Here is a 26,723-nt window from a genome sequence, read left to right as displayed (position 1 = left end):
ACCTCATACTTAAAAGGCAAAATCATGGTGGTAAAGCCTTATCTCTGTCCTAGACCTGATGAAGGTACCCAATAAATCTGGGAGGTTAGGAAGGCTGACTTGACACTTAAAAAAGTTTTTTGGAATTTACTGATAAATTACTTACATAACAAATATTGTCTCACATCTACTCTCTCTTCAGGTTCACATGAGCACCCATAAGAGTATAGTTCTGAACTAAACCATTATTTACTGTTGTCCTTGACAGTACGGAAGTGTGTTTGAATAGTGAATGAAAGATTTATAGAGTAGTAGGGGTCTAAACAGGCAAACTATTGCTTAAAGACATGGCCATACATATTTCAACACCAATGTTTGGCAATATTTGAGGATTTACAACTGATTATAAGACCTCCATCAGTACTTTAGGAGTCGTGCCAGATCTTGGAATGTAGTTATTTTTCTTTCTCCATGGAGGTAGTAAGAAACAATATGAAATACTTTTGAAGTATTTTTGCAAAGGAAAAAAAAAAAAAGAGTGAACGTAACCAAGCTTTTAGATCTAACTTCTACTCTGTAGAATATACTAGAAAAAGAGAGGAACAAGTTAACCATCACCACAAGGAAGTGATTACTCAAATCCATTCATAAGGACAGATGATGCAGTTTCTTCAGCAAGTCAATGGCATGACAAAAAAAGGAGGTTGGAGGTAAATGTTATTATGTAATAAAGATTTAACAACAAATACAGTGAATGGACATGACCTAAATTATAATTCAAATAAAACATGTAAGAAGGCATTCTTTTTCTTGACATTTGGGAGAATTCTGAATATGATCAGGGTATCAGATGAAAGTAAGTTATTCTTATTTATTTTGTTAGGTGAAAAATACCATTGCGATTACATAAGAGAATGCTGCTGTTATTATTACTTGAGATGTATACCAAAATGACATTGTAGAATTTGCTTTAAAATAATCCAAAACAAACAAAAACCCCCCAAAAACAAAAACCACTAAACAATCTAGTACCTTGTCCCCTCAGAAAGGTGAGGAAGGGGATTGATAAAACAGTTATGGAAAAAATGGTGATAGTTCCTCCTCCATGGAGGTTTCATTGTACTACCTACTTTTGTGCATTTTGAGAATTTTTTTCTTTTTTAAAAGATTTTATTTATCTGATCCAATTTTAGTATAACGTGCTGCTAAAGCGAGCACAAGATTTTATTTATACAAGAGAGAGAAAGCACTAGAGGGGCAAGGGTCAGAAAGAAAAGCAGACTCCCTGCTTAGCAGGGAGTTGCAGGATTCTGGGATCATGATCTGAGCTGAAGGGAGACACTTGACTGAGCCACCCAGATGCCACCCAAATTTTTAGAATTTTCATAGTAGAATGTTTTTGAAATGAGAGAAGGAAGCACTATGAAGATAAAGAGAAACAGAAAGAAGGAACTAGACATGGGAACTAAAGAGGTTTGGAAAGTTGCTTTGCTTCATTTATTACAAACCCATGTGATTTATAAGGAAGATGAATTCCCATTTCAGATAGGAGCTAGACTTGGCAAGGAATTCTAATTGTATAATATTTCTTTTATTAGAGCAAATAATCCATAATAGAAAATGTAAGAAGAAAAAAAAAAAGAAAATATAAGAAGAAAGCATTTAAAACTTTGTTAGTTAAAGCAAGCCAAACCAACCCCATATATGAAATAGTAAGATTATTTTCATACCCTGGTTTCATAAAAACCCTGCCAAAATGGATCTGAGCATGAAGATCAATGTCCAGCACCTGCTTGAGATAGTCCTGCAAATACGAAAAACAATCACTTTATTTTCAAACATTCTAATATCAGACTTTCAAAACTTTTACATGAAAATAAAATGAATTTGTAAGATTGAAATGAAAAGAAACATTTTAATGAAGTTGATTAACCTAAGGCAAATTCCTTCATTTCTTCATTCCCGTCATTTCACTTATTCTTTAATAAATACTTATTGAGTACCTAGTATATGCTGAGAACTAATCTAGGTATAGGGGGAGATAGGCTTGAGCAAAGAAAAAATGTCCCTGCTTTCATAAAAAATAGATTCTAGTGGAAGTAGTTAGATAATAAACCAAATAACTATATTACTTGATGGGTTATTGTTTTTCTTTTAATACAGAATTTTGTTTGAGAAAGGATGTTAACAAATAAGAAGATTAAGAAGTTGTGCTATGTCAAGAGAGCCACATTATTCTCCTTTATGGACTTCAAGTAATGTACACATTCCTCAAGGAATCTAAATAAGTCATCTAAAATTAAAAAAAACAAACAGGGAGGGAGTTCTAAACTAGAAAGTCAAGGGAGTTTAATTGTTTTTATCTGCCAACAAAAGTTACAACTAATCCACAGTGGTTTGAAAAAACCTGACCTTTGGAAATGAAAGACAACATTGCCATGCAATTGGTTTTGTAGACATAAAGAAAAAATTGCAGTCCTAAAAATTTCTCAACCCCTAGGTCTATTGCTGAGTTTCCTGTTCATTAATCTAAGAAACCCACTAAAAATTTAAATATTTCACAAGCTTGGGATACTTTATTTTAAAAATCTGTTCCCTTCTATTTCCACAACCTCAGCCAACTTGTATTATTGAAATAGGTCTCTCTGCCAATAGTCCTGCCTTCCTCCAATTCATTCCTCCCATACCAGAAAGAGAGATCTCTTGAAAAAAAGTCTGATTGGGGCGCCTGGGTGGCTCAGTGGGTTAAGCCACTGCCTTTGGCTCAGGTCATGATCTCAGGGTCCTGGGATCGAGTCCCGCATCGGGCTCTCTGCTCAGCAGGGAGCCTGTTTCCTCCCCTCTCTCTCTCTCTGCCTGCCTCTCTGCCTACTTGTGATCTCTCTCTGTCAAATAAATAAAATCTTAAAAAAAAAAAGAAAAAAAGTCTAATCAAGCCTATAATACATCCAAACTTCCTGTTTTCCAGGAAAAAGTCCTATCTTTTGAATATCATATCTATGATTGTCATATTTTCTAGCCCCCTTTTAACAATCATTGCTCTCTCATGAGGCAATCCTTTTCCTATCCACTCCCATTCCTCTTTCTCAATCTCAATCTCTCTCTCTTTCTCCCTCCTCACCCTCCTTTCTCTCTCTCTCCATTCTAGCAAGACTATATCACTTTAAGTTTCTAAGACTTTCTTGCCCTCAGTCTCTGAAAATGCTTTTCCTTCCTTCTGGAATACTCTTTCTTTCTATGTTCATCTCTCCAACCCTAATCTCAGTCTCAGTCTTTTCTCAGCCACCCCTTAATTCACAAGACTGGATCATAGATTGCTTATCTTTATTTTGAGTTATATTTTTCTGATAAATCAATCCATTTAAATATACGAAATGTCCCTTCTAATATCTCGTAATCCTTTTCATCTTAATTTTCTCTGATATCGATAAAGCCACACACACCAGCTTTCATTGTAACTTTTTTTTACTCTTTTATGTTCAGTTTGCCGTGTCTTTCTATTTAAGATGGGTCTTTTTTTTTTTTTTTAAAGATTTTATTTATTTATTTGACAGAGATCACAAGTAGGCAGAGAGGCAGGCAGAGAGAGGAAGGGAAGCAGGCTCCCTGCTGAGCAGAGAGCCCGATGTGGGGCTCGATCCCAGGACCCTGGGATCATGACCTGAGCAGAAGGCAGAGGCCCTAACCCACTGAGCCACCCAGGCACCCCTAAGATGGGTCTTTTATTGCCATTTTTACAATCAAATTTTTACAAAGACAAATTACTGTCTTTTTACAATCCAGATGACAAGTTTTAATTGGAAGACTTAGTCCATTTACATTTAATATAATTTCTACTGTATTTGGGCTTAAAACTATCACCCTACTATTTATTTTCTATTTGTTACTTCTGTTTTTATTTCATTTTTCCTTCTATTGTGCTTTTTGAATTCATCTTTTTTGTTATTTTAATTTCTCTTCTATTAGCTTGTTACACATTCATTTATTACTATTTTTAGTGGTTATTTCAGAGATTACAATAGGCATTCTTGACTTATTATAGTCCACTATAATTTGATATTTTTATTACTTCCCATACAATGCATGAACCTTAAATTAGTTAACTCCATTCATTCCCCTCTGTTTTTTGTGGTATAATGTACCATATAGTCTCTATACATTTAAAGTATGTGTGTTTATATGTGTGTGTATATATATTTAACTATTATATATATTTCTATATATGCTATACAGACAAGATACACTCTATATTTATAATTTAATACACAATGTTAATATATAAACATATTTTAACCTCATAAGACATTATTATTTTATACAATCAACACCCATTTACCTTTAACCACATATTAACACTTTCTTTTGGTTTTTAATCCTTTCTACATTTCTGTACCTCCACAACCTTTTTTTTTTAAAATTTAACTAATTTTAATTTAAAAGTTAAAAATATATTATGGTAAAAATGCAAACAGATAGAATGGTATAAAATAAAATTTTAAGCTCATACTTCTCATCACTGCTAAACTTGTCTATGCATACACAAACATTTTTTTTTGAATGCACATGAGAGAATAATTTACAAGCTGTTTTGCAACTTGCTTTTCTACCCAAAGGAATATCTAGGACATTTCATTAGCTAACACCTCCAATTGGAGTCTTAGAGGTCTCCAATTTTGGATAATGTAGCCACCTCCAATGGCTACATTATAATCAAAATACAGTAACTTAACCCATTGGTAGGATCTGATTACCTATGTTCTGTCTCTCTCTCTTTCTTATTTAAACAGCCAATATCTTTTTATTTCCTCCACAATCTTTCTGACTAAAAAAATTCCCTTTAGTATAGCTGTGCTCAGTTTTTATTTGGCTGAAAATGTCTTTATTTTATCTTCATTTTTTTAAGGTACTTAAAAAAAAAGATTTTATTTATTCATTTGACAGACAGAGATCACAAGTAGGCAGAAAGGCAGGCAGAGAGAGCGGGGGAAGCAGGCTCCCTGCTGAGCAGAAAGCCTGATGTGAGGCTCAATCCCAAGACCCTGGGACCACGACCTGAGCCAAAGGCATAGGCTTTAACCCACTGAGCCACCCAGGCACCCCTAAGGTACTTTTTGTTGTATATACAGTTCTACACCGGCCCTTATTTTCTTTCATCACTCTACCAATGCTATACCATTGCTTTCCAAGTTTCATCATATCTTATCATTTGTTAGTTTTATTTTTGGTCCTTTGGAGGTAATGTATCCTTCTGGCAAGACTTTTTCTTTGTCTTTGGTTTTCAGTGGTTTTGCTATGATTACTTGGGTATGTGTTTATTTGTTTGTTTTTTGTATTTATCCTGCTTGACATTAGCAGACTTCCTTGAATTTCTGGCCTGATGTCTTTCATTGGTTTTGGAAAACTCTGCCAAAAGTTCTTAAATATTTCTTCTGCTCACTCTCTTTCCTATCCTTCTGGACTCTAATTACATGTATGTTAGACCTTTTACCAGAGCCCATATGTCTTTTATGCTTATTTCCATATTTTCCATCCCTTTTCTAAAATTTTGAATATACTGAATGGACTCTAGCTTCCCAGTGAAATTCTACATTTATCATTTCTTTTTTCTTAAAAATATTAATTACAGTTTTTAAAATTTCACAGCGGACCAAATAAACATCAGCATTATTTTTACGGCTGTTCTTCTTGTTTTTCTTTCTTAGTTTTTAGTGATTTTGACCTGTCTCTGGCATGTCTGGTGATTTTAAAAACTGAAGCCCAGATATTTAATGTGAAAAAAATTAAAGAGGTTCTAGAAGATGATATATTTTTCTAGAAAGGATTTAATTTCCATTGGCAGTTCGTTAAAGTAAAGATTGCCTGACCTAATCAGAGATTGAGATAATTTGATGCTCGATTTCAGTCTGTGTGAAGGCTGGTATATTTCCAGTTTGTCCTTATTCCTAGAGCACTCCAAGGTTTAAATTGAGAGCTTGAGATATTTACCAGGTATCCACTCATGCAGGCCCTGAAATTCAAAACTGCTAAAAATTCTGTTTATTTTTCTTAACCTCCTAGCTACTCTGTTACGGTTGGCTTTTTGGTCTCTTGCACCATTACACTTCCCCCATTCTCCTGGCTTAGGAATTAGGAAGTGCCTTGAGGAAAAATGCGGTGAAGAATTCTAGTGCTCCTTCTCTGTGGTTCACTTCTCAGAGATGTTGGTGCCTTGAATCCTGGCTCTCTTAGTTGTTCTCTTCAGACACCAGCTTTTTATTTTTTCTTCTTTAAAATAAGGAAAAAAAATTATATAGCTTTTACAGTTGTTCTTGGTGGGAGGGTTGGTCCAAATAAATCACTGTATCACAGTAGAAGCAAAACTCTTCACACTTTTTATGGGCTTTTATAATACTATGTCCTTCCGATATCATACACCTAGGTTCTACTGCAATTGTCTGATAAAAGGTATGTATCCTTTATTGGACTACATAGTTTGAAAGAACAGGAAACTTGTATATATAAGAAATCCTTACTGAATAGCACATGCCATTCATTCATTTCTTAGTTCAACAAATATTTTTGAGTCTATCATATATCACAAATTCTATATGTGCTAGAGATTTAATGTTGAACAAGAACAGACATGGTCCCTGACACAAAGATGTTCTGTTGTATTTTAGCAACAAAGACAGCCTAAAATAAGTAAGCCAATAAATAAAATAATTATAAAGCATGGTACATGCTATGAAGGAAATAAGCAGGTGCTGGGATAGAGAATAGTGGGCGGGGTGGAGAATAAGGAAAGGCCATTTTAAAAGAGGTGGTGAGAATGAGAAGGATTCAGCCATATGAAGTGTGAGGAGATGAGAATTCCAGGCAGAGGAACATACATACCAAAGCTTCTAAAGCAGTAAAGAATGTATCTAAAAGTGAAAAGACAATGAAAGGTAGTGAATGAGCAGAAAGGCACAAGATGAGGTTGGAGAGACAGAGGCCATACTTGCAGGGCCTTAAAGATTATGACACAGAGTTTGGAAAGCAGATATACTCATTACATATTTGCAAAATGAATGGAAGTATTTTATTTTTCTTGGGAAAAAAACCCCTCTCATTCTTTTTGAACATGAATATTCATGTTTCTTATGACAGAGAGAAAGCCTGTACCAGACATAGCCATAAAGGCTGAGAATCACCACTGTTCTTAAGTTTCTGTTTACCTATAGAAGCAGCAAGGATCTCTGTCTGATATGCTGAAAGCTAGAGTCAGAAAGGAAAAAGAAAAATGAATGGATGAAGAAACAAGGCCTTTTCCTCAATGCAGGTAAGAACAAATAACATTAAACAAATTGTGAAAGACTTTAAAATAGGCAACAAAGATTACTGGATGTCCAGTGTAGCACAACCTTTTGGTTTGTGTATTTTATCATCTTTGAGCTATTTTCTAAAAATTAAGGTGTAGAAATGGAATATTATTCAGTGATAAAAAAGAATGAAACTTTGTTATTTGCAATGACATGGATGAAGCTAGAGAGTTTAATGCTAAGCAAAATAAGGCAGTCAGAGAAAGAAAAATACCATACGATTTCATTCATATTGGAATTTAAGAAACAAAACAAACAAGCAAAGGGAAAAAATGAGAGAGAGAGAGAAATCAAGAAACAGACTCTTAACTATAGAGAGCAAATTGATGGTTACCAGAGGGGAGGTCAGTGGGAGGATGGGTGAAATAGGGGATGAAGATTGAGGAGTGTGCTTGTGGTGATGAGCACTGGGTGTTGCATGGAAGTGTTGAATCACTATATTGTACACCTGAAACTAGGATAACATTATATGTTAACTAACTGGAATTAAACTAAAAACTTAAAAAAATTTAAGCTGGGAAAACTGATGGCAAATAAGATTATTATTCAAAGAAATGCAAATTAATTCCGTGAAGATATAATTGATTATCTGTATGTGTGTGTGTTCTTTGAATTCTCCTTTGAACCAGTAGTAACATCTTACTGGTTCCTTCATTAGCTAATGAGTTAAACAAAATCTTGACCTGTGTTTATTTCACAAGTATATGAAATTCGTTATTTTATCTATAAAACATTACACTTTAATAATTCTGGAGGCTCCACTGAGATGCCCCATGGATTTACCTGATGGAGCCAGGTAAACTTAATTGCTAGAAAAGTGCACCTCACAGGTGGCTTTCACCTGGCCACACTACTTAGGTTCGTGGAGTGAAGGCCAAGCAGCAATAAAACTTGAACTCTGCTAAATTTTGGTTTCTCTAATTTTGTTCCCTTTATTTATTTTGATTCTATTTTTGTTTCCATGCATGGCGAATAAGGTATTCCCCCTTGTGGCAGCCATGATTGGGAATTTGGTTTTACAGTCTAATGATTCCTACAAGTGGATGATTGAAATCTCAGGTAAGAGAAGACAGAGAATCTGTCTTATCAGTCTTTCTTGTTTATTTGTCTTACTGTCATTTTGAGCCTTAACCAATTAAGAACTTTATGATCTCTAGGAAGGGAAACAGCTCTTTATTTGTGGACTGGTAAGGTTTTTTTGTTTCTGTATTTATTTGTGACCTGTAGTTGAAGTTGTTGAGATGAAGCTGTATGTTTTTTATGCATCTGTGTCTATGATCCAGAAAGACATTTATCTCATTTTGTGAGTGTGTAATGTTTTCCTACTTCTGGAAAATATTCATAAATCATATGCTTATGAGATCATCATGCAGAGTGGGCCTTCCTCAGGGTATGCTTTGAATTCAGGGTGCTTCCCTCCTACCATACTCCTTCTATCCCACCCCAGTTCATCTGAGTCTGAATGTGGTGGTGGTGTTGGGCGGGGCCATCCAAGAGCCCCTAATCTCCAACTCTCAGTTTCAGCAGGATCTGGAGGGAAGCACCCCCATTTTAGGGCCACAATAAAGTTTGCTTTGCCAGGGGGAAGAGGAAAACTCTATCGAAATAATTATATTGTCTGTTAAATTAAAGGTACTCTGTTCTAAAAGAGAAATAAAGAACTTCTTAAATAAATAGAATCTTTCTAAAATTATCAGATAATAAGGAAATTTAACTTATATTTTAAATGAGCTACATTAAAAGGTATTCTTATAATTTTAAGCATCAAACATCACCAAGTTAAGATAAATCTTTGATAAATAACTTTAGTCATTGTGAAAACCCAGCTATGTTCTTTTTCTTATTTATCAGTGTTAAGTATAATTAAGCAAATACTTCTTATTTTGATTGGGTTTGTTTTTCTTAAATTTATATAGGTTTATTCATCAAATAAGCTAATGCTTTTCTTACATAATATTTTAAGAATGTGAAAAATGTAAAATTGGGTATAATATAATTGAATCATTATTCTGACAAACTTTAAATTTCAATAGTAATTATGTTTGTAGTATGTCAGCTTGAAAATAATATTCAGGATCTTTAAGTAACAAAATCTTATTGAACTGATATTAAATTAATTAACAAATAATTATCAGATACCTAGATGACTTTTAAGTAAGAATACTGGATCATTGATAACTTAGCATAATTTTACGTTAATATACAGATCTTTCTTCACTTATGATGAGGTTACCACCTGACCCATTTTGAGTTGAAAATATCACAAGTTGAAAATGTATTTAATAAACCTAACCCACCCAATGTCATAGTTAGCCTAGCCTACCTTAATCATGTCCAGAACACACATTACAGAACACTTCTGCAAAGCCTATTTTATAATAAAGTGCTGAATATGTGATGTAGTTTGTTGAATACTGTAGTAAGAGTGAAAAAATAGAATTGCTGTATGGTACAGAATGGTTGTAAGTTTATCAGTTGTTTACCCTTATGATTGTGGCTGACTGGGAGCTGCAGCTCGCTGTGGTTGCCCAAAATAATAGGAGATTAATGCCCTGAATATTGCTAGCCTGGGAGAAGATCAAAATTAAAAATTTGAAGTATGGTTTCTACTAATGGGTGTAACTTTTACACCATTGTAAAGTTGAAAATTTGTTAAGTTGAACCACTGTAAGTTGGGGACAATTCATACTTTTATTTTAAAGATTTTTAATTTATTTATTTGACAGATCACAAGCAGGCAGAGAGGAAGGCAGAGAGAGAGAGGAAGGGAAGCAGGCTCCCCGCTGAGCAGAGAGCCTGATGCAGGGCTCGATCCCAGGACCCTGGGATCATGACCTGAGCTGAAGGTAGAGGCTTTAACCCACTGAGCCACCCAGGCACCCCATACTTTTATTTTAAAGCTAATGTACTTTGCTTCTTATTTTTATATGCTAGAGAGAGGCTTATACCTTTAGGTCATGTTAATTAATATGTTTGTCTTTACTACAATAAGAAAGTACAAAGGGATGCATGTGGCTAGAGTAAATTATATTCTGTGTGATTATGAACTTGGCTAATCTGCTCAAATGCTTATATATGATTTCTCAATTATCTAGTTTTCACTGTGAAATAAAAATTAGTTATTTTTTGAACATTATAATGAAATATAGGTGTTACATTTTTCTAGGAACAATAATGACAGACAGTTTTTTAAGGAAAGAGTATATATATTTTTAAAGTCCAATCCTGATATTTGTTCTCAGGACACTCCACATGCTCTTAAATTAAAATTTATATGGATCCCCAGAGATTTTGTTCATGTGGGTTATATCTAATAGATATATACTATATTAGAAATTGAAGCTAAAATTTTTTTAAAATTTGTTGTTTCATTTGGAAATAGCAATGACAAGACCATTTCATGTAAATATAAGTAACTTTTTTATGCATTGTTTTTATAATTTTGAAAATTTCTCTAATGTTAGGCTTAAGATAAGTCAGTTGGATCTTTTTATTTGTTTCTGCCTAGGGTCTGATGCGATAGAATACAATATACAGCCACTGGAAAAACTCATGGCACATTCATGAGAGAAGGAGAATAAAAAAGTCAAATAAAGTCTTAGTTTTATTATGAAAATTGTTTTGACCTTGAAGATCCACTTAAAGTGTCTTAGGGACCCTCATGGGTCTGGGGCCCACTCTTTGTTCTGAAGTAAAATGGTGGTTTGTTTCAAAATATAAAATAACATAATAAAAGACAAAACTTTGGAAGAGACTTTGATTTGCCTTGGTTTATAGTACCTGTGCCTAAAATGAAGCTGAGAACTATATTAAAATTTTAGGAAGTTCACTCAGGTTTGATGAGCTTATTTCTATGGTTTACTGATTAATGCTTTGCTCATGAAGCTCTAGATTATTTTTTATATAATTTCCCTTTTGGGCTTTATGTTTATTTTGCCTTTATTTAAAGAAAAAATAAAGAACAAAGTTTCCTCATTGACAAATGAGCTGAGATTATTTATAATTTTGTTACTTTCTGTGCTTATTCCCAAATATTTTATTCTTGCTTTGAAAATTAGGTAGCCAGTACTGTTTCTCAGGGACCCATGATTCTACCTTATTCAAGTACCCAATTCTTTTTTGACAACTCTTTTGATTTTGCCTTCTAAAGATCAGACCTAAATTTAGTAAAAAGTAAAAATTTCAGACTATCTTTCACACCTAAAGCTATCTTTGAAATTTCCGAGAAGTTCTCTAGAAAATCACAAAGATTTTTTTCTTTCATCTTATAAAAAGAGATGTTAGAAATAATTAGGTTTGTTTGATATATTACCATTGTAAGAGTGTCATGTGAGGGCAGTTGTTGTCGTATCTGAGAAGAGAGGCTTGGTGTGCCCTGGGTTAGATCCATATGTATAAAATGTTAATATAAATATTTCAGAAATTTTATGCTTTATGGGACATGCCTGGAGATTTGACAATGCTTTTGCTGTCCATAGTATGCCCGCATCCTCAGGGGAAACACATCAAAACTTTTATGACATAGTTACATACTATATCTGAATAGAGAATTCTACTTCTATTCTGATATTATTAGTTACAGTGATAAATTAAATACAGCTATTACAGAGCTGTCATCTTTGGAAATTTCTGTTTTACTCTAATGCTTGCCTGAAGGTTCTGCTAAAAGCTACAGTAAATAGTTTGTGCCTGCAACAAAAATTCAGAGCACTAGGGAAAAGGATTATCATAGGTACTTTGCACTAGTGACACTTCAAAGAACAGTCTTTTGGGTATAGGCACCTGAAATGAGATTGCTTAGATAACTTTTATGTAGTGCCAGCAGACTGTCAGGAATCCCAGGGCTCTTTAGAATAGAAGCAGATGGTTTCATGAAAGCAGACCGCTAACCCAAGATCTAGCAGAACAAGAATGCCACAGAGCCGAATGAAATGATAAGAGAACTTTTATTGTATTTATTTGTTTGGGATATTGTTGGTTAATTTAATATTCTATTGCTTTATGGCTCTAGATTTGCAAAACAAATTCATGGAGGCCTCTATGGTTAATTAATAAATTTGCTATGAAATAATAAGGGCAAGCTCTAAGATAAGCCTTTTTTTTGCGATCAATAATGATCTTTGTGATTATTTTGATCATATGAGGTAGGAGAGGAACATTATCAGGAAACATTAAGAGACTTTTAAATAGGCAAAAAAAAAAAAATTACTGGGGGTCCAATCTAGTGTGTCCTTTTTGGTAATCTCCACCTTTCATTGTCTTTGAACTAGTTTACAATTCTATAGGTTGTGGAAAATTCATAGTCATGCATATAATTCTTTAGTTTTCAGAGCAAAAAGCTGATACTGTTTACTTGAAACTGTCAGTGTTTTATAAAAAATAAGCACTTTGGGGCAGGGGTGAAAGTAGGAAGAGATTTTGAGGGAAGCAACTGTGGAAGGCTATTTCTTCTTGGCTGAGAAGAGGACTGAGGTCTGTGGGTCCTATAAGCAGCCGGTGTCCCTTCCCCCTGCCCCAAGGCTCCCAGCTTCCCCATGACCCCGGTGTTGTTAGCAAGGCCTAAAGGAGCAAATACCTGAGATCATAGCACTACAGGGATATTGCAGATGTATTCAGTGCAGACTGGTGACCACCTGTGTCTCCCTGATCCACTGTTAGTCTGTTAAGCCCCTGTCAGTTTCTTGGCATAATCCTTGGAGCAGGTGAGCTCCATAATGGCTTAATAAAATTTCCTGCCAGTTCTGTAGCATAGGTGCTCATAGTAGGATTTAAGTTGAATCAAGTAAATGATATTCTTGCATACCTGAGTTTCTGCATGTAAGATTCATGTTTGCTACATAATGCTTTTGGCTCTTTCCTTGACCTTCTTATCTTTTCAGTGACTGGTTTTCAGGCTCAGCCCTTGGGCTGGAACAGATGTTCTGTCTCTTAGGCTTTTCTTTCTGCTATTGAAGTACAACTGAATTCTTTTGGCAACTAGAATTTGCAGGTTGGCAGGAGTTTGCTGCATTTATGTTTTATCTCTTTCTTCCTGGTTCCTCTTTCATCATATTCCCACTCAAGAAGGCAAGAATCACAATTATTAGCTCTTATGGATTACTATGGGATGCCTAGTTCCTAAAATCTCCTGCTTAGTATTAAAGGTTTAGTGTAAGTATCTTACCAGACAGATAATAAATAAAACCAATATGCATTACTATATTGCCACTATTTATTTGTGAGCAAATCCCGAGGACAACTACTGACATCTTTGTTAGCATTAATAAAGAAGGTTAAGGCTGAGAAGTGTTCTATCCTGACCATACTTAAGCTACAATTGCCAAGCCTATGTATGTTATAAGCTTGTTGCCTTTTCAGAAGTATTGGAAAAGACAAACTTCAAGTTTGCCAAATAGAATGTATTGTCCCATTAAGTAAGCTCATTAGCAACCAAGATAAATTATACATTAAATACTCCCTGGAAACAACAAAATTAATGTTCCAGTACTCTTAACTTCAGGGTTTGCTCTTGTGTTATTCAGAGCACCACAGGCAGTTTGATGGTAATGAAAACAGACAGGTTGAAAATTATTTCTTATAGCTCTACTACAATGCAGACCTCAGTTCTGGCCTTTGTGATCGCAGAAGAGGTCTACAGCAATTTGCTCGACCTGGGATTAAGGACTTTCAGGAGACTTTGAGGAAAGACTAAACCAGCAATCTGGCTGCTATAAGGAGAATAATGCCCACACTTCAATACCTTCACTCCTGGATGTAGTCTGAGATGGTAGTTTTGGATTGAGAGTCTCTATTTTTCTTCTATGGTTTTTTGCCACTCAAGGGCTATTTTTACACACTCTAAAACTAGTTGTGAATGAAAGGTAGGCATTCTCTGTTCATACCACTAACTTCTGCCACACAGGTTATAAATTTAGGCAGTTTTATAGCTAGATAGGGCAGAGACCAAGAACAATAATTACATATAAGATCTAGCTAAAAATGGTGTTCTTGGAAAAATCTGAATTTTAGTAATAACTGTTATTATGACAATATTTTTATAAATTTTCATTTAAGTCATTAATATGAAAAAAAGAAAAAAAAATGGAAAGGGTTTATAGGCTAGCAAAATATTTTGAGCCAAAACATCAGGTTGGTTATTGTAGTAAAGTATATTTTGCCTTTATAATATTATTCAGTGGACCCAATAACCATCATGAACCAACACATTTCATTAAGATATATAAACTCAATGATACTGAAACATTAAAATTGTGATTTTTAAAGGACTAAGCATATATTTTATGCAAATATACTTAATCTTATAAAATCCTATATATACTTATATATGTTTGTATTTTATTTTCATCATTATTATGATTATGATCATTATTATTTGTCAAAGGGGCAATGCAATGCCTAATCCTGTCTTTCTTCCCTGTGAGGAGCTAAGGGTTCTTTTTCAGGTTTGGAATATATGGCAGGGGAGGACAGGATTTTGGGTAAATATCACTTATAAAGGAAGTCCTAATGTTATAGTAAAGGTGAGTAAGCAAAGAAACAAATCTTCAAAGGAACATGAAAATAATTTTGAAAGTTATAGGATTCTTCAAGCTGTTTCTGAGGTAAGCCTTCTGATCTACTTACACTGCATCCCTTTTAGAATGCCCAGAAATTTCTGAAGCCGTATTGATTTTTTTTTTTTTTTTTTTTTTTAAGATTTGTACAGGTCTGGTTACAGATAGCAGATATCCACCAGACTACAGTTAATCAAGGTCATTACCTTAGATAAATTTTCATGAACCCCATATTTTCATACCTTTTCCCCCATGGATACACCCCCTGATGTGATGATGACATCAGCACGACTGATACCCTCATTCAAGGCATTGAGTAAGTCATCTGGGCTGGAAAAAAATAAAGACAAATAAGTTAACCACAAGAAAAGATTTTAGTATTTAGATATTTAAATGCCAACTTAAAACTAAACCACTTTATTCACTGAGTAGGCATTAATATGAGTATTGCACTATATTCTGCAAGAAGTGGGAAACAAAAAGGTCTCTGCCCAATGGAAACCTAACTCTTATTGCAGAGAAAGAACCTTGTAAGTGCGGAAGTAGTGGCTACTGGTACTTTCATAGGGCTTTTTGTTCTAACAAGGCAGCATAATGGGGGGAGATATTGAGGTGCCGGTAGGCTATCTAACCATCCCAGTTTATCTAGGATAATCCAAGATTTAGTACTGAAAGTCACATGTCCTAGGAAATCCCAGGCAGACCAGGATGATTGGTGACCCTAGGTGCTGGGAGAGGTCACACAAGACTCTTTATAAAGGGAATATGACTTAAGCTAGTTAAGCCTTCAGACTTTCACAGGTGGAAGGAATGAGAAAAGGCCTTGTAAAGAGGATCAGCCTATGATGCAGCCTCAGTGGAGATTAATATGGGGAAAAAGAACTGTCTAGAGTGAAGGACTTAGAATGACTGGGATAGGACATGATTTTGGAAGGCCCTCAAGCTCAAGAATTGGGACTTCATTTAGCCAGACAAGGATGGTGGTGGGAGTTCCCTAGAAATATGAAGAGGCAATAGGTGAATACTAGGAAAAAACAAGGAAAGCAGAATCTGTATGAAATATTCTGAGAAGGTAAAAGGACAAGATGAATATTAGGGATTGAAACTAGGCAGATTCCTGAGAGTCAACTGAAAAGATCAGTTTACAGGACCTTTGATTGCACAGGTCAAAGGCCTGGGAAGAAGAGATGAAGCAAAATCAAGTCTATCCTCTGGATGTTAGAAGGGTTACAAAGGCATAAGTTGAGATTGATAAATTGAGGGAAAAAAACCAAAGTGCTAGGAACAGGGCTTAGAGGGGGATAGGAAGGTAAGGGTTAGCTAAAAAGGACTATCTAGTTACTATTTGAATTCCATACAAAGGTACTGGTAATATGCATTTGAATTCCCCTTCAAATGATGGAGTACAGAAAGGGAGTCTTTTGAGGAGTATCTGTCTGGCCTATACCTTTGTTTTCTGAGAACTTTTTACACTGTGGGGAAGGGGGGTAGATCTCTTTCTCCCCCATGAACATCTAACATGCACATCTAAAAAGGGAACAATCCTAGTTTTTGTTTTTCCAGTTCTTTTTTTTTAAATATTTTATTTATTTATTTGACAGAGATCACAAGTAGACAGAGAGGCAGGCGGAGAGAGAGGAGGAAGCAGGCTCTCTGCAGAGCAAAGGGCCCCATGTGGGGCTTGATCCCAGGACTCTGATCATGACCTGAGCCGAAGGCAGAGGCTTTAACCCACTGAGCCACCCAGGCACCCCTATTTTTCCAGTTCTTGAGTTTAGTTCCTCTTGAGGACTATTTTGCTCTTGGGTTCCATGAGATAACCATACATCTTCCCATAAACCCTTCTTTTGCTAAAGCTAGCCTCAGTGTTTTTTTGTTAACTTGAAACCAAATGATGTCTCAAGGAAATAGCATACATTCCCCCAAATTATACTTGGTAGTGAAGTTTTTTCACATCCCTTTACCTTAATGCACTATTTCATGGGGGAGGGAGGGAGAAAGGAGGAGGAAAAGTGCTTGAAGGAGGAGAAGATGATTAGTAACTAGGACATCATTTCCCTTTTTATCTAGGGTTGATAGAAGTAAGGAGAGGAACTTGAGATTCACCTGACAGGCGGCCTTCAACTTGCTAAGGCTCTTGAAGAGATAAGCTAGTTGGGAAGTGGCGTAGCACAGAGATCAAGAGTATAAACTCTTAAGTCAGACTGCCTGAGTTTAAATCCTGATGCTACTATTTGCTAGATGTAAAATCTTGGACAAATTGCTTAACTTCTCTTTGCCTCAGCTTTCCATCTATTAAGTAGAGATAATACAGGGTTGCTATGAGGAGTGACACAATATACATAAGACAGTTTATGGAATACTACACAGTACAAACTAAATTTTAAAGAAAGGTTAGTTGTTATTATTGCTGTACTACTGACAGAAGCTTATCATATAAACATACCTAACCTAACATACCATACAAACATATCATATAAACATGTTATATGTTTATATGATATGTAAACATACCATATGTTTATAAACATATAAACATGTTAGGTATGTTTATATGGTATAAAGTTTATATCAACTTTAGCATACTTGATAGTTTTTATTTAGGAAAATATTCATTACTAACACAGAAGAAAATCACAGATGGGGCCTTAGATACATTTAGAACTGTATGTGACAAGTCCAAATGGCTCAAAAGTGGTAGCAAGCTAGGCCTGGTCCCAGCCTAAATAGTTTCATTTACTGGTTGATTCTCTTCCTGGACCTGGATAAAATTCTCCTTTCCAAGTACTGGCCTATCTACGAGTATACTGGGGTTTGTTTGGCTCTGAGGAGCAAGCTCCCAAGAAAAAGACACAAACACAGAAGTTTGGAAAATAGCTCATATGGGCTTCCAAACTACCAACATAAGGACTCTAAAATCATCTAGTTAATTGCTTATGCAGCCAATAATGTACTCAGGTATTTGGTAAAGATAGGATCTATGTTTAAAACTTAAAAAAACGGGGCGCCTGGGTGGCTCAGTGGGTTAAGCCGCTGCCTTCGGCTCAGGTCATGATCTCAGAGTGCTGGGATCGAGTCCCGCATCGGGCTCTCTGCTCAGCAGGGAGCCTGCTTCCCTCTCTCTCTCTCCGCCTGCCTCTCTGTCTACTTGTGATTTCTCTCTGTCAAATAAATAAATAAAATCTTTAAAAAAAAAAAAAAACTTAAAAAAACAAAAACAAAAACAAAAAACCCTGAAAAAAATCCCTTTCAAAGTTAAACTGGTTGGGCAAACATCTTAGAAGACTTATACCCAATAATATTTAAAGTAGTTTTGAGTTAAGTATTTTGTACAGAATTTTCATCAGTGTTTTTCAATTTATATTAGTGAAAAAGACAGGAACTTATTCTGTTGTATTAAAATACTATAAGATATGTACATGCTGGGTTTCTGTTCACTGCATGTCCAGAGCTTTGGGCCCCTTGCCTTGCTGGATATTATCATCAGGCTGAGGCAAATGTTTGGTCAATGGAGTAAATGGAAAAACACAAACACAGGATAATGTGGAAAGTGGTTCAGGTGAATGGACAATAAATATTATTAACAAAATATAATTTTGTGTTAGTACAAAGAGACATCAGCTAATTTCACCAGTTTTATAATATATAATTTATAACATGTCAATCTTAGAGGATTATGGTAAAGTCCCTGGAAACAAAGCAGCAGTGACATCTACATCTTCTCAGTATTAATTTTTATAGGTGGCTAAAGGTCCTGGGATCTGCTAGTTAATGATACAAATAAACAAACATTTCAGTGATTTTTTTTCCCCCTCATTTTTTTTTACATTACCTGGGCAAGATGTTTTTTCCTGTTTTATAAAACTGAAGTGTCATCAGCTCTCTGTATGACTTTTCTAACTTACAGAAATAAACTAAAAGGGATTTCATGCTTTTTAGTATTCAAAGAACATTCTCAGTGTTACTTTCTACTCTGTGTTTGTGTATTCACAAAACACTGATTTTCAAAGTTGGAAAGCTCATGGGGGGTCACTCTGTTCAGTATCACAGCTGAGTGCATTCTTTGGGTCTTACTCTTCTCTATCCCCCTCTGCCCCTCTCTTTGACTCTACTTTCTGTCACATATTTCTGATATCTGGAATCTAGTAAGAGATAATGTCTCAGTAGAGGGTCAGGTACAAATGGAGGCCAACAGTCAGAGGATCTATAACTTCATTTATGTTGCATTATGTTGTATAAATAGAGTAATAACTCTATTTATTCCTTCTTTAATAAGTCTGTGAGATAGATCGAACAGGTAATATCATGTTCATTTTACAGAGAAAGAAAGTAATATTCAGAGCAAAGCAGTGCTTTATTTTTTTAAGTAGGCTCCACACCCAGCAACCTGAGATCAAGACCTGAGCTGAGATCAAGAGTCGGATGTCTAACAGGCTGAGCCACCCAGGTGTTTCGAAGGTAGTGTTCTAAAGGTGAGGTAGAGTAATAAGTGGCAGAGCTAGAACTAGGGCGTCTGGATCCATATTATGTGTTTTTTCCATCCTACTGACTAATCAGAGTGAGTGTCTAGTTTTTTCAGGAATATGACATATCATATGATGAAAATTCTCATGAGAAAGGGCCCTTGTGCAAAAGAATCAAATGGTAAGGCAAAAAGTGATAATCTATCTGTGTTGACTAGGAAAGTGCATGTGTGGACATGTTAGCATAATTCTGGGGAATGACAAATGTGACTCTGAATCCTATAATCAGATGGAAACTGAATAAGATTTTGATTAAACATAACTTTTAGGAGTTGTTTACAAGTCATAACTTTGCTCTCTTTTTATGATTCATATTATATTTTAAATGATAAAAATATTTCCAACATAACATATGACAGCCATGTATCTATCTTTCAGATTTGATATATGCTAATATTTTCCCATATTTACTTCATATTCCCTCTCCCCTCATTTTTTTAAGAAATAAAAAAAAAAGTTTGTTTTCTGAAACCAAGCAATTACTCTGAATAATGATAAAAGGAATAGGTAACAAGGATTATAATTGTGGGTATTATAATAGAATAAGAACTATTCAGGATTTTCTGTTTTGTTAAATAGATCATGGTATATTAATTTTCTCAAAGAAGGGAGAGTAAAACTAAAACATACTCTGATCTTTTATTATATAATATGACATTATGTATCTTACACGTCTCTTAAATAACATCACTTTGTATATATTAGATCATTTGATATATAAGAAATAAAAGTAATGACAATAATATGCACATTTTGAACGAACAATACACTTCCACAGGTATATGTTAATTTCACAACTGTGTAGTAGGTAGGGCAGAAGAAGGCACTGAGGTTCACAGTGGCAGTGAAAAGTTCAAGATTACCCTTCGTTCACTCTATTCTTTTAAACTATAGAAATATTCACATAATGAAAGATAATTTGTTATATTAGTATGCCTCCAGATATAAGCTATTTATCATTTTTATCCAAATATATAAATCCTATTTGTGGATGCTATATAGAGATGATAAAAACCTGACAATTTGTACTTTTAAAATTTGAACTATCTTCTCACCAATGCCACTGGAGGGGATGCTGGATTAAGTTGATTACCTTTCCTTGGTATATACCAATAGTTTCCCTTTTCTCAAAGAGTAGCATGTCTTAAAGGGATATTGTATTATCATTTAATTCTTCCTTCATTAATAACTGCAATTTATTTTTATTTATTTTTTTTAATTAAAAGACTTTATTTATTCATTTGGCAGGCAGAGATCACAAGTAGGCAGAAAGGCAGGCAGAGAGAGAGAGAGAGAGAGAGAGAGAGGAGGAAGTAGGCTCCCTGCCGAGCAGAGAGCCCGATACAGGGCTCTATCCCAGGACGCTGGGATATGACCCGAGCTGAAGGCAGAGGCTTTAACCCACTGAGCCACCCAGGCGCCCCAATAACAGCAATTTAAATTAGATTTGAATGGCGATTAACATTTCTTTAAAGATATATTGAATACTAGCATTAGTCTTGGTTTACTAGCATTTTCTATCCATTTTCACTTGAATTATTAAGTACCAACCCATTGTTCTCTTAGAGTACCGATATTATATAAAAGCATTCTACAAGGGAGTTGCTAAAACTTTAAGTACTTAGTGAGAAAATAAAACTGTTAATTGAAGCCCTGAGAGTCACAAAGTCTAGAACCCAGTTTTGTTTCCTGCTGAGATGATTCTGAAAAGCAAATATTCTTTTGGAGTCTCATTATCCTTATTTATAAAATAATATTTGGACCACATTCTTTCCATCTCTAACATTCACTGATTTGAACCACCTGAAGCTGAGTGGAATCCAATTTAAGCACAAATGTATCATTCTTTCTTTCCTTTCTCTTTCTTTTCTTTTTTTTTTTTTTTTTTGTATTTCAATAGAACACTGGGAGCTTGCTGTTGGTGCCTTGCAATTCATGAATTGTGATTTCCATGCCTTTTACCACTTGTGATTCTTTTTACTACTACAACTATGTTCACATGAGGGCCATGATACCCTAGCGGCTTCCTGAGGGCTGAGAATAAATAGCATTCTCAGTAGGCAAAGGAAAATACCAGCAATATAAGAAGGCAGCAGCTGGAGGGTAGAAGAATAAGCACCATTTAGGAAGCTTCTACTGAAATAATAAAACTGCTGGGGAAATAAATAATATCAGCAAGAATAACAACAAACAATTAAAGCACTAATGGAAATAGATTTATAATGTTAAAAGGGTGTTCTGGAATGAAAAACTTGATTTTCAAGTTTAAAAATTTAGTAGATTTAGGTGAATATAGTGCCTAATGCAAAATAAATTAGTGGCCTGAAAGGCCAAGTAGTAGAAATATCTGAAAGAAATGGGGGCGCCTGGGTGGCTCAGTCAATTAAGCATCTGACTCCTGATTTCAGCTCAGGTCATGATCTCAGGGTCATGAGAACAAGCCCCCAGTCAGGCTCTGCACTCCTCAGGGAGTCTGCTGGAGATTCTCTCTCTCTCTGCTGCCCCCCTCACCAAAATATTTCAAAGGAATGTACAAAAATGAAGTGATGGAAGTCAATGCAGGAAATAATAAGAAACTTGGGAGACAGGGCAAGAGACTGACATATTACCAATAAGAATTCCATGAAGAAAAAAAGGAACTGATGGAGGGGGAAAATAGAGGAAAATTTCACTTATTTGAAAAGGGCTTGGAAAGTAAAAAAAAAATTTACTGAGTTCAAGACAAGATTGCCCAAAAACATAAACCAAAGACTGTCTTGGTAAATTTTGTAATTTCAAAGATAAAAAGAAAATCTCACAACCTGTCAGACAGAAAGATTGGGTTTGTTAACAAAGGAAAAAGAGTATTGGCTTTAGACTTCTTACCTACAATACCCAAACTATAAAATAATAGATTACCATAAAGATTCTCAGAGAAAAAAAGCCTTCAACTTCCAAATCCTATATCCAGTCAGACCCATTCAACTATCAGAAGAGAAGACTCATATTTGTGAAAATGCAAAGATTCAGATAATAAGTCAACCAGTAATGTTCTAGAAAAACAACTCTAAATGAAAAAAATGGATCAGATCAGAAATCTTAAGATAGGGAAAGATGAAGAAGAGAGGAAGCACTTTTTTTTTTTTTTTAAAGATTTTATGTACTTATTTGACACACAGAGAGAAAGATACATCACAAGTGGACATGGAGGCAGGCAGAGAGGGGGCAGCAGGCTCCCTGCTGAGGCCAGAGCAGAGTTGTCATTCAAGACAATGGCTCTGTCATTCAGAGCCATTCAAGAACAGAATGAGCTGCCTTATAATGCAAGTAAGATATTTCTCATTAAAAGCATAAAACAAAACCTGATGGCTAGTTGTGAGAAATTTCTCTAATACCTGCACTGGGTGTAAGACTTGACTGGCTAACATTGGAAGTTCCTTTCAATTCTAAGAGACTGTGATTCTATAGAAATAGCTGAAATTAATATTTCCTTTCACATATGGACTAAAGCATAGAGGAAACTGACTAAGCACTGAAATATAGTACTCATCTTGCAGATCATACTTTTCTTTCTCTTACTGTCTGCACATTTGGCTATTTGACTTGAGTTAAAAAAAAAAAAAAAAAAGCATTTTTCCCTCCAAAGTTATGATATTCACTTTCAGCTTGGGAGATGGCTACCAATAATAACAACTGTACTCTCCCTGGAATTCTAACTTAATTCTAACTTAACTGAACATCAAAGAAGCTTTGATCAAAGAAGCTTAAATTTAACAGAAAGTACATAAAAGGAAAAGGTAAAGCAAATCTCAAAATAAATCTCAGAGAATGCATGTAGCTTTCTCAATACTTGATGTACTTCAATTTCTGTGAAAGAATACTATGTCTACATTTTTCCAGATTTCAGAGGGCTTTGAGAGCCCACTTTCAGTCCAGACTTTTTGCTTTTTAAAATTTCTATCTGCCTTAAATTACTATAATCCTGACTCCGACATAATTTTTTCTCTTTATCATGAAGTCTAATATAAAATTCAAAACCAAGACAGAGCCTTTATCCAACTTTAGATTTTAAGGATTTCAGACAGAGTATTCAGAATGTAAATGCAGTTTTATTTTAAAATATTTAATATAAACACACAGATGGACAACAGCTGCTAATTAGTTTCCTGTTTCATCTGTTACACCAACTGTGAGTTGTATCATTTTTAAAATGAGTGAAGATGACGTTGGGAAAGTAAGAAAAACTCTAGGATTTGGATATTAAGGAATAATGCCAGCTAATCACAGCAAGATAACAATGACACCAACAAAACCCCTTCCAAAAAACCCCAGTTCTGGATGTATACTAATCATATACTAATTTCTTCAGAGGTCCAGGATAAATTTCTCAACTAAAAATATTTTCTGGGTATCTATTTCATGTATTGATTAAACTCTATACTACATGTAGCCCTCATTTAGTCTTTCTTCAGTCCCACTGGGTGTTTATGCACTATAAAGTCATGTAAAGATAGAAGAGAATATGGTCTCTGCCTTTAAGTGCAGAAAACATATAACAAAAATTTAGGAAAATGAATGAAATAAGCAATGAAATTAATATCACTGATTGAATTCAAATACATTAATTAAAATGAAAATACATGCAAGGTAAAATGGTATAAATGTTGAGTGGGACAGAATGATCAGAATTGGCATGGGATAATTAGGAAAGGCTTTCTGGAAACTATTCTGGAAGAAAATGATTTCTAAAAGTACAGTAATACCTGGAGGTCATTTTTAGAAGAACTAGTAATATCAACTATAGCAGCAACTCTTAAGGATTAAGAAAGGCAATTGTAAAAGCCACCAAAAAAGTCTGTCCCCAAGAGAAGGAAGAATCTCTGGTTGTTAAACACATTTGGTAAGTAGAAAGGATATTTCTGGTTAGCCAATAGAAATTGAGAGACCTCACTTAATAAATAAATCTATCTAGAAATCGATCAGAAGATAAATCTATTATGTTGACTCAAAAATCAAAATGTTACATTTTGAGCAAAAAAGGTGTTTATTTCATAAGAGAAGAAAGGCAGTTTATAAAGATGACAAGAATTAATTAAATTTGGATCTAAATTCTCCCTGGTAGTTAGAAATTTCTACTTTTAGAAGAGCAGGTAAATACTAAGATGTTAGGATATGTTTGTTCCACAAATTGGAAGACAGAAAGCACTGGGCTTTGCCATTGTGAGGACCTGTGAAGTCTACCTTGATAACTGTGAGGTCTACCTTGATAACACCTTCTAAATACGCCAATTTTATAAGAACCTGGTTTGCTATCTCAGTGCTTGTTCCCTTTCTGTTTCAAGCTTTAATGTGAAGAGGCAGCTTCACAAATTGGCAGCAACAGGCACAGGCAATTCAAATCCAAAACACCAATATGTGACAGAGTCAAGCAAGCCCAGCATGATATGATTAGGGGAGGCTTCTGTGATGGCAATTTTCCAGAAGGGGGAACTCTTCTTAATTATGAGAATTTCTTAGCCCTTCAGGCCTTGCAAGGCTAGAAGGTCTAAGTCAGCAGTGGGAAGCTACATTACCAAGCTATTTTAAAGCTGATGTAACAACAACAACAAAACAGCTCAAAGGTTAAAATCAGTTTTAGACATGCTAGAAATTCAATTAATGCTGAACTTTAAGAGATTTTTCCCAAGTGGATTCTGTGTATTTGGATCATGATTACTGCTTATTATATTTAAGAGGTAAATGTATAACATCAGCTATTTAAGCCTGAGGGAGCAGCTCCCCAACTTTTTAAAGTTAGAGGCTTCATAAATCCATTTGGAATGCTACTCCTTTTGCCACTTTATATTTCTTTTCCTTCAGAAATATAAAATGAATTATCTCAGCCATAAGACTTTTATGTTGTGCCCTTTTTGGGGATGTATCTCAGGTACTAATGCAATTCTGTTGTCAGTGTCATACTATCTGTTCTATTCCTATGGCTAGGGTTTTTGGACTCACTGTGAAGGGACCCTGTGAGATTCTTTTGGACAGTTGCATAGTTCCTAGGTTCCATGGAAAGAGAGGCTGGTGTAGGAAAAGATGGCAGGTTATCTAAATCTAGTTGAAATCTAGTACTTAGTACTATGCATATAGGGTTACCAAGGCACACCTTCATATCCTAGTCTTCATGGAGCTTATAGGCTGGTGGGAAAGAAAACCACCATGACTTAATATAAACAAATCCTTTTCCACCCTGTTTAAGCCCCCAAAGTAGCAATTTCTCTGAGAAATTTTATCAGGAGGGGCACCTAGGTGGCTCAGTCATTAAGTGTCTGCCTTTGGCTCAGGTCATGATCCCAGGGTCCTGGGATGGAGCCCCACATTAGGCTCCCTGCTCAGTGGGAAGCTTGCTTCTCCCTCTCCTACTCCTCCTGCTTGTGTTCCCTCTCTCGCTGTCTTTCTCTGTCAAATAAGTAAATAAAATCTTAAAAAAAAAAAAAAGAAATTTTATCAGAAAGTGAGGGAAAGGGAAAAGGAAAAAAAAAAAAACAAAGAAGAAAGTCTGTGCCCAAATGATGACTATCTTAACCAAGTCTGGCCACAATTATTGTGGCTGGAACATATCGTACACTCTACTCATTTACCTATCCAAACTTCTTTATTTGTTTTAGACTCTTCCCCACAGTACGAAAACAGTAGCAGCTCTTGCTGCCTAGGAAGACAAAAGGAGGCTAATAGGTTATTTAACCAGCCATGGGGAAAAGAATACCAGCACATCTACTGTCCCATATTCAAGGTAGAAATAGGAGGAAGCTTAGAAGGAGTTTATCCCTGGAAGTTCATACCAATCTGTGTCAATTAGAAATCTCTAGACTTGACTAGTTTCATATTCAGGTCATACTCAGTGTTTCTTCTTTTCCTCTTACTTCCTGGCATTTGTTGACTAGCTACTATGTGCTGACTGTTCTAATTGCTGAGGAAACAGCCATGAACAACGTGTTTTACATGCCTACCAGCAGTTGAGGACAGCAGCTGTTTTATATATCATTTTACCCCTGCTATCAACATAGCTTTGCATATGTCAGACAATCAACAAATGGTCATAAAATGGATAAAATAAAAATTTAAAGACACTCTCAAATAATTGTGGGTATATGCCAAGATTTAGTTATACAGGTGTTCATCATTTACTTAAAATTGAGAAAGGTTAGGAACAACCTTATGTCTGACAACAAGGGATTATATAAATAAATATTACAGTTTATACTGAGAATGACATATAGGCATTTAAATGATATTGCAGAGGACTATGTGATAATACAGATGGATGTTTATGATACACTGAGTGGAAAAAAGAGTTAAAATAAGAC

General features: G+C 35.1%; 1 protein-coding gene across 14 annotated transcripts in view; it reads right to left on the bottom strand.

Annotated features, from left to right (window-relative positions):
* GPHN (gephyrin) overlaps positions 1-26,723 on the bottom strand; it is a 641,151-nt gene that overhangs the window by 19,091 nt on the left and 595,337 nt on the right. For all 14 annotated transcript variants that reach the window (XM_059182361.1, XM_059182360.1, XM_059182367.1 and 11 more), the window contains 2 exons: positions 15,115-15,202; positions 1,710-1,783 (listed from right to left, as the gene is read on the bottom strand). In XM_059182361.1, coding sequence (XP_059038344.1) covers positions 1,710-1,783; positions 15,115-15,202 — 162 coding nt within the window. The remainder of the gene's footprint in view (positions 1-1,709; positions 1,784-15,114; positions 15,203-26,723) is intronic.

The sequence above is a fragment of the Mustela lutreola genome, chromosome 7 (assembly GCF_030435805.1).
Source record: "Mustela lutreola isolate mMusLut2 chromosome 7, mMusLut2.pri, whole genome shotgun sequence".
Taxonomy (NCBI): Eukaryota; Metazoa; Chordata; class Mammalia; order Carnivora; family Mustelidae; genus Mustela; species Mustela lutreola.
This window is presented reverse-complemented; position numbering and strand designations above follow the sequence as displayed.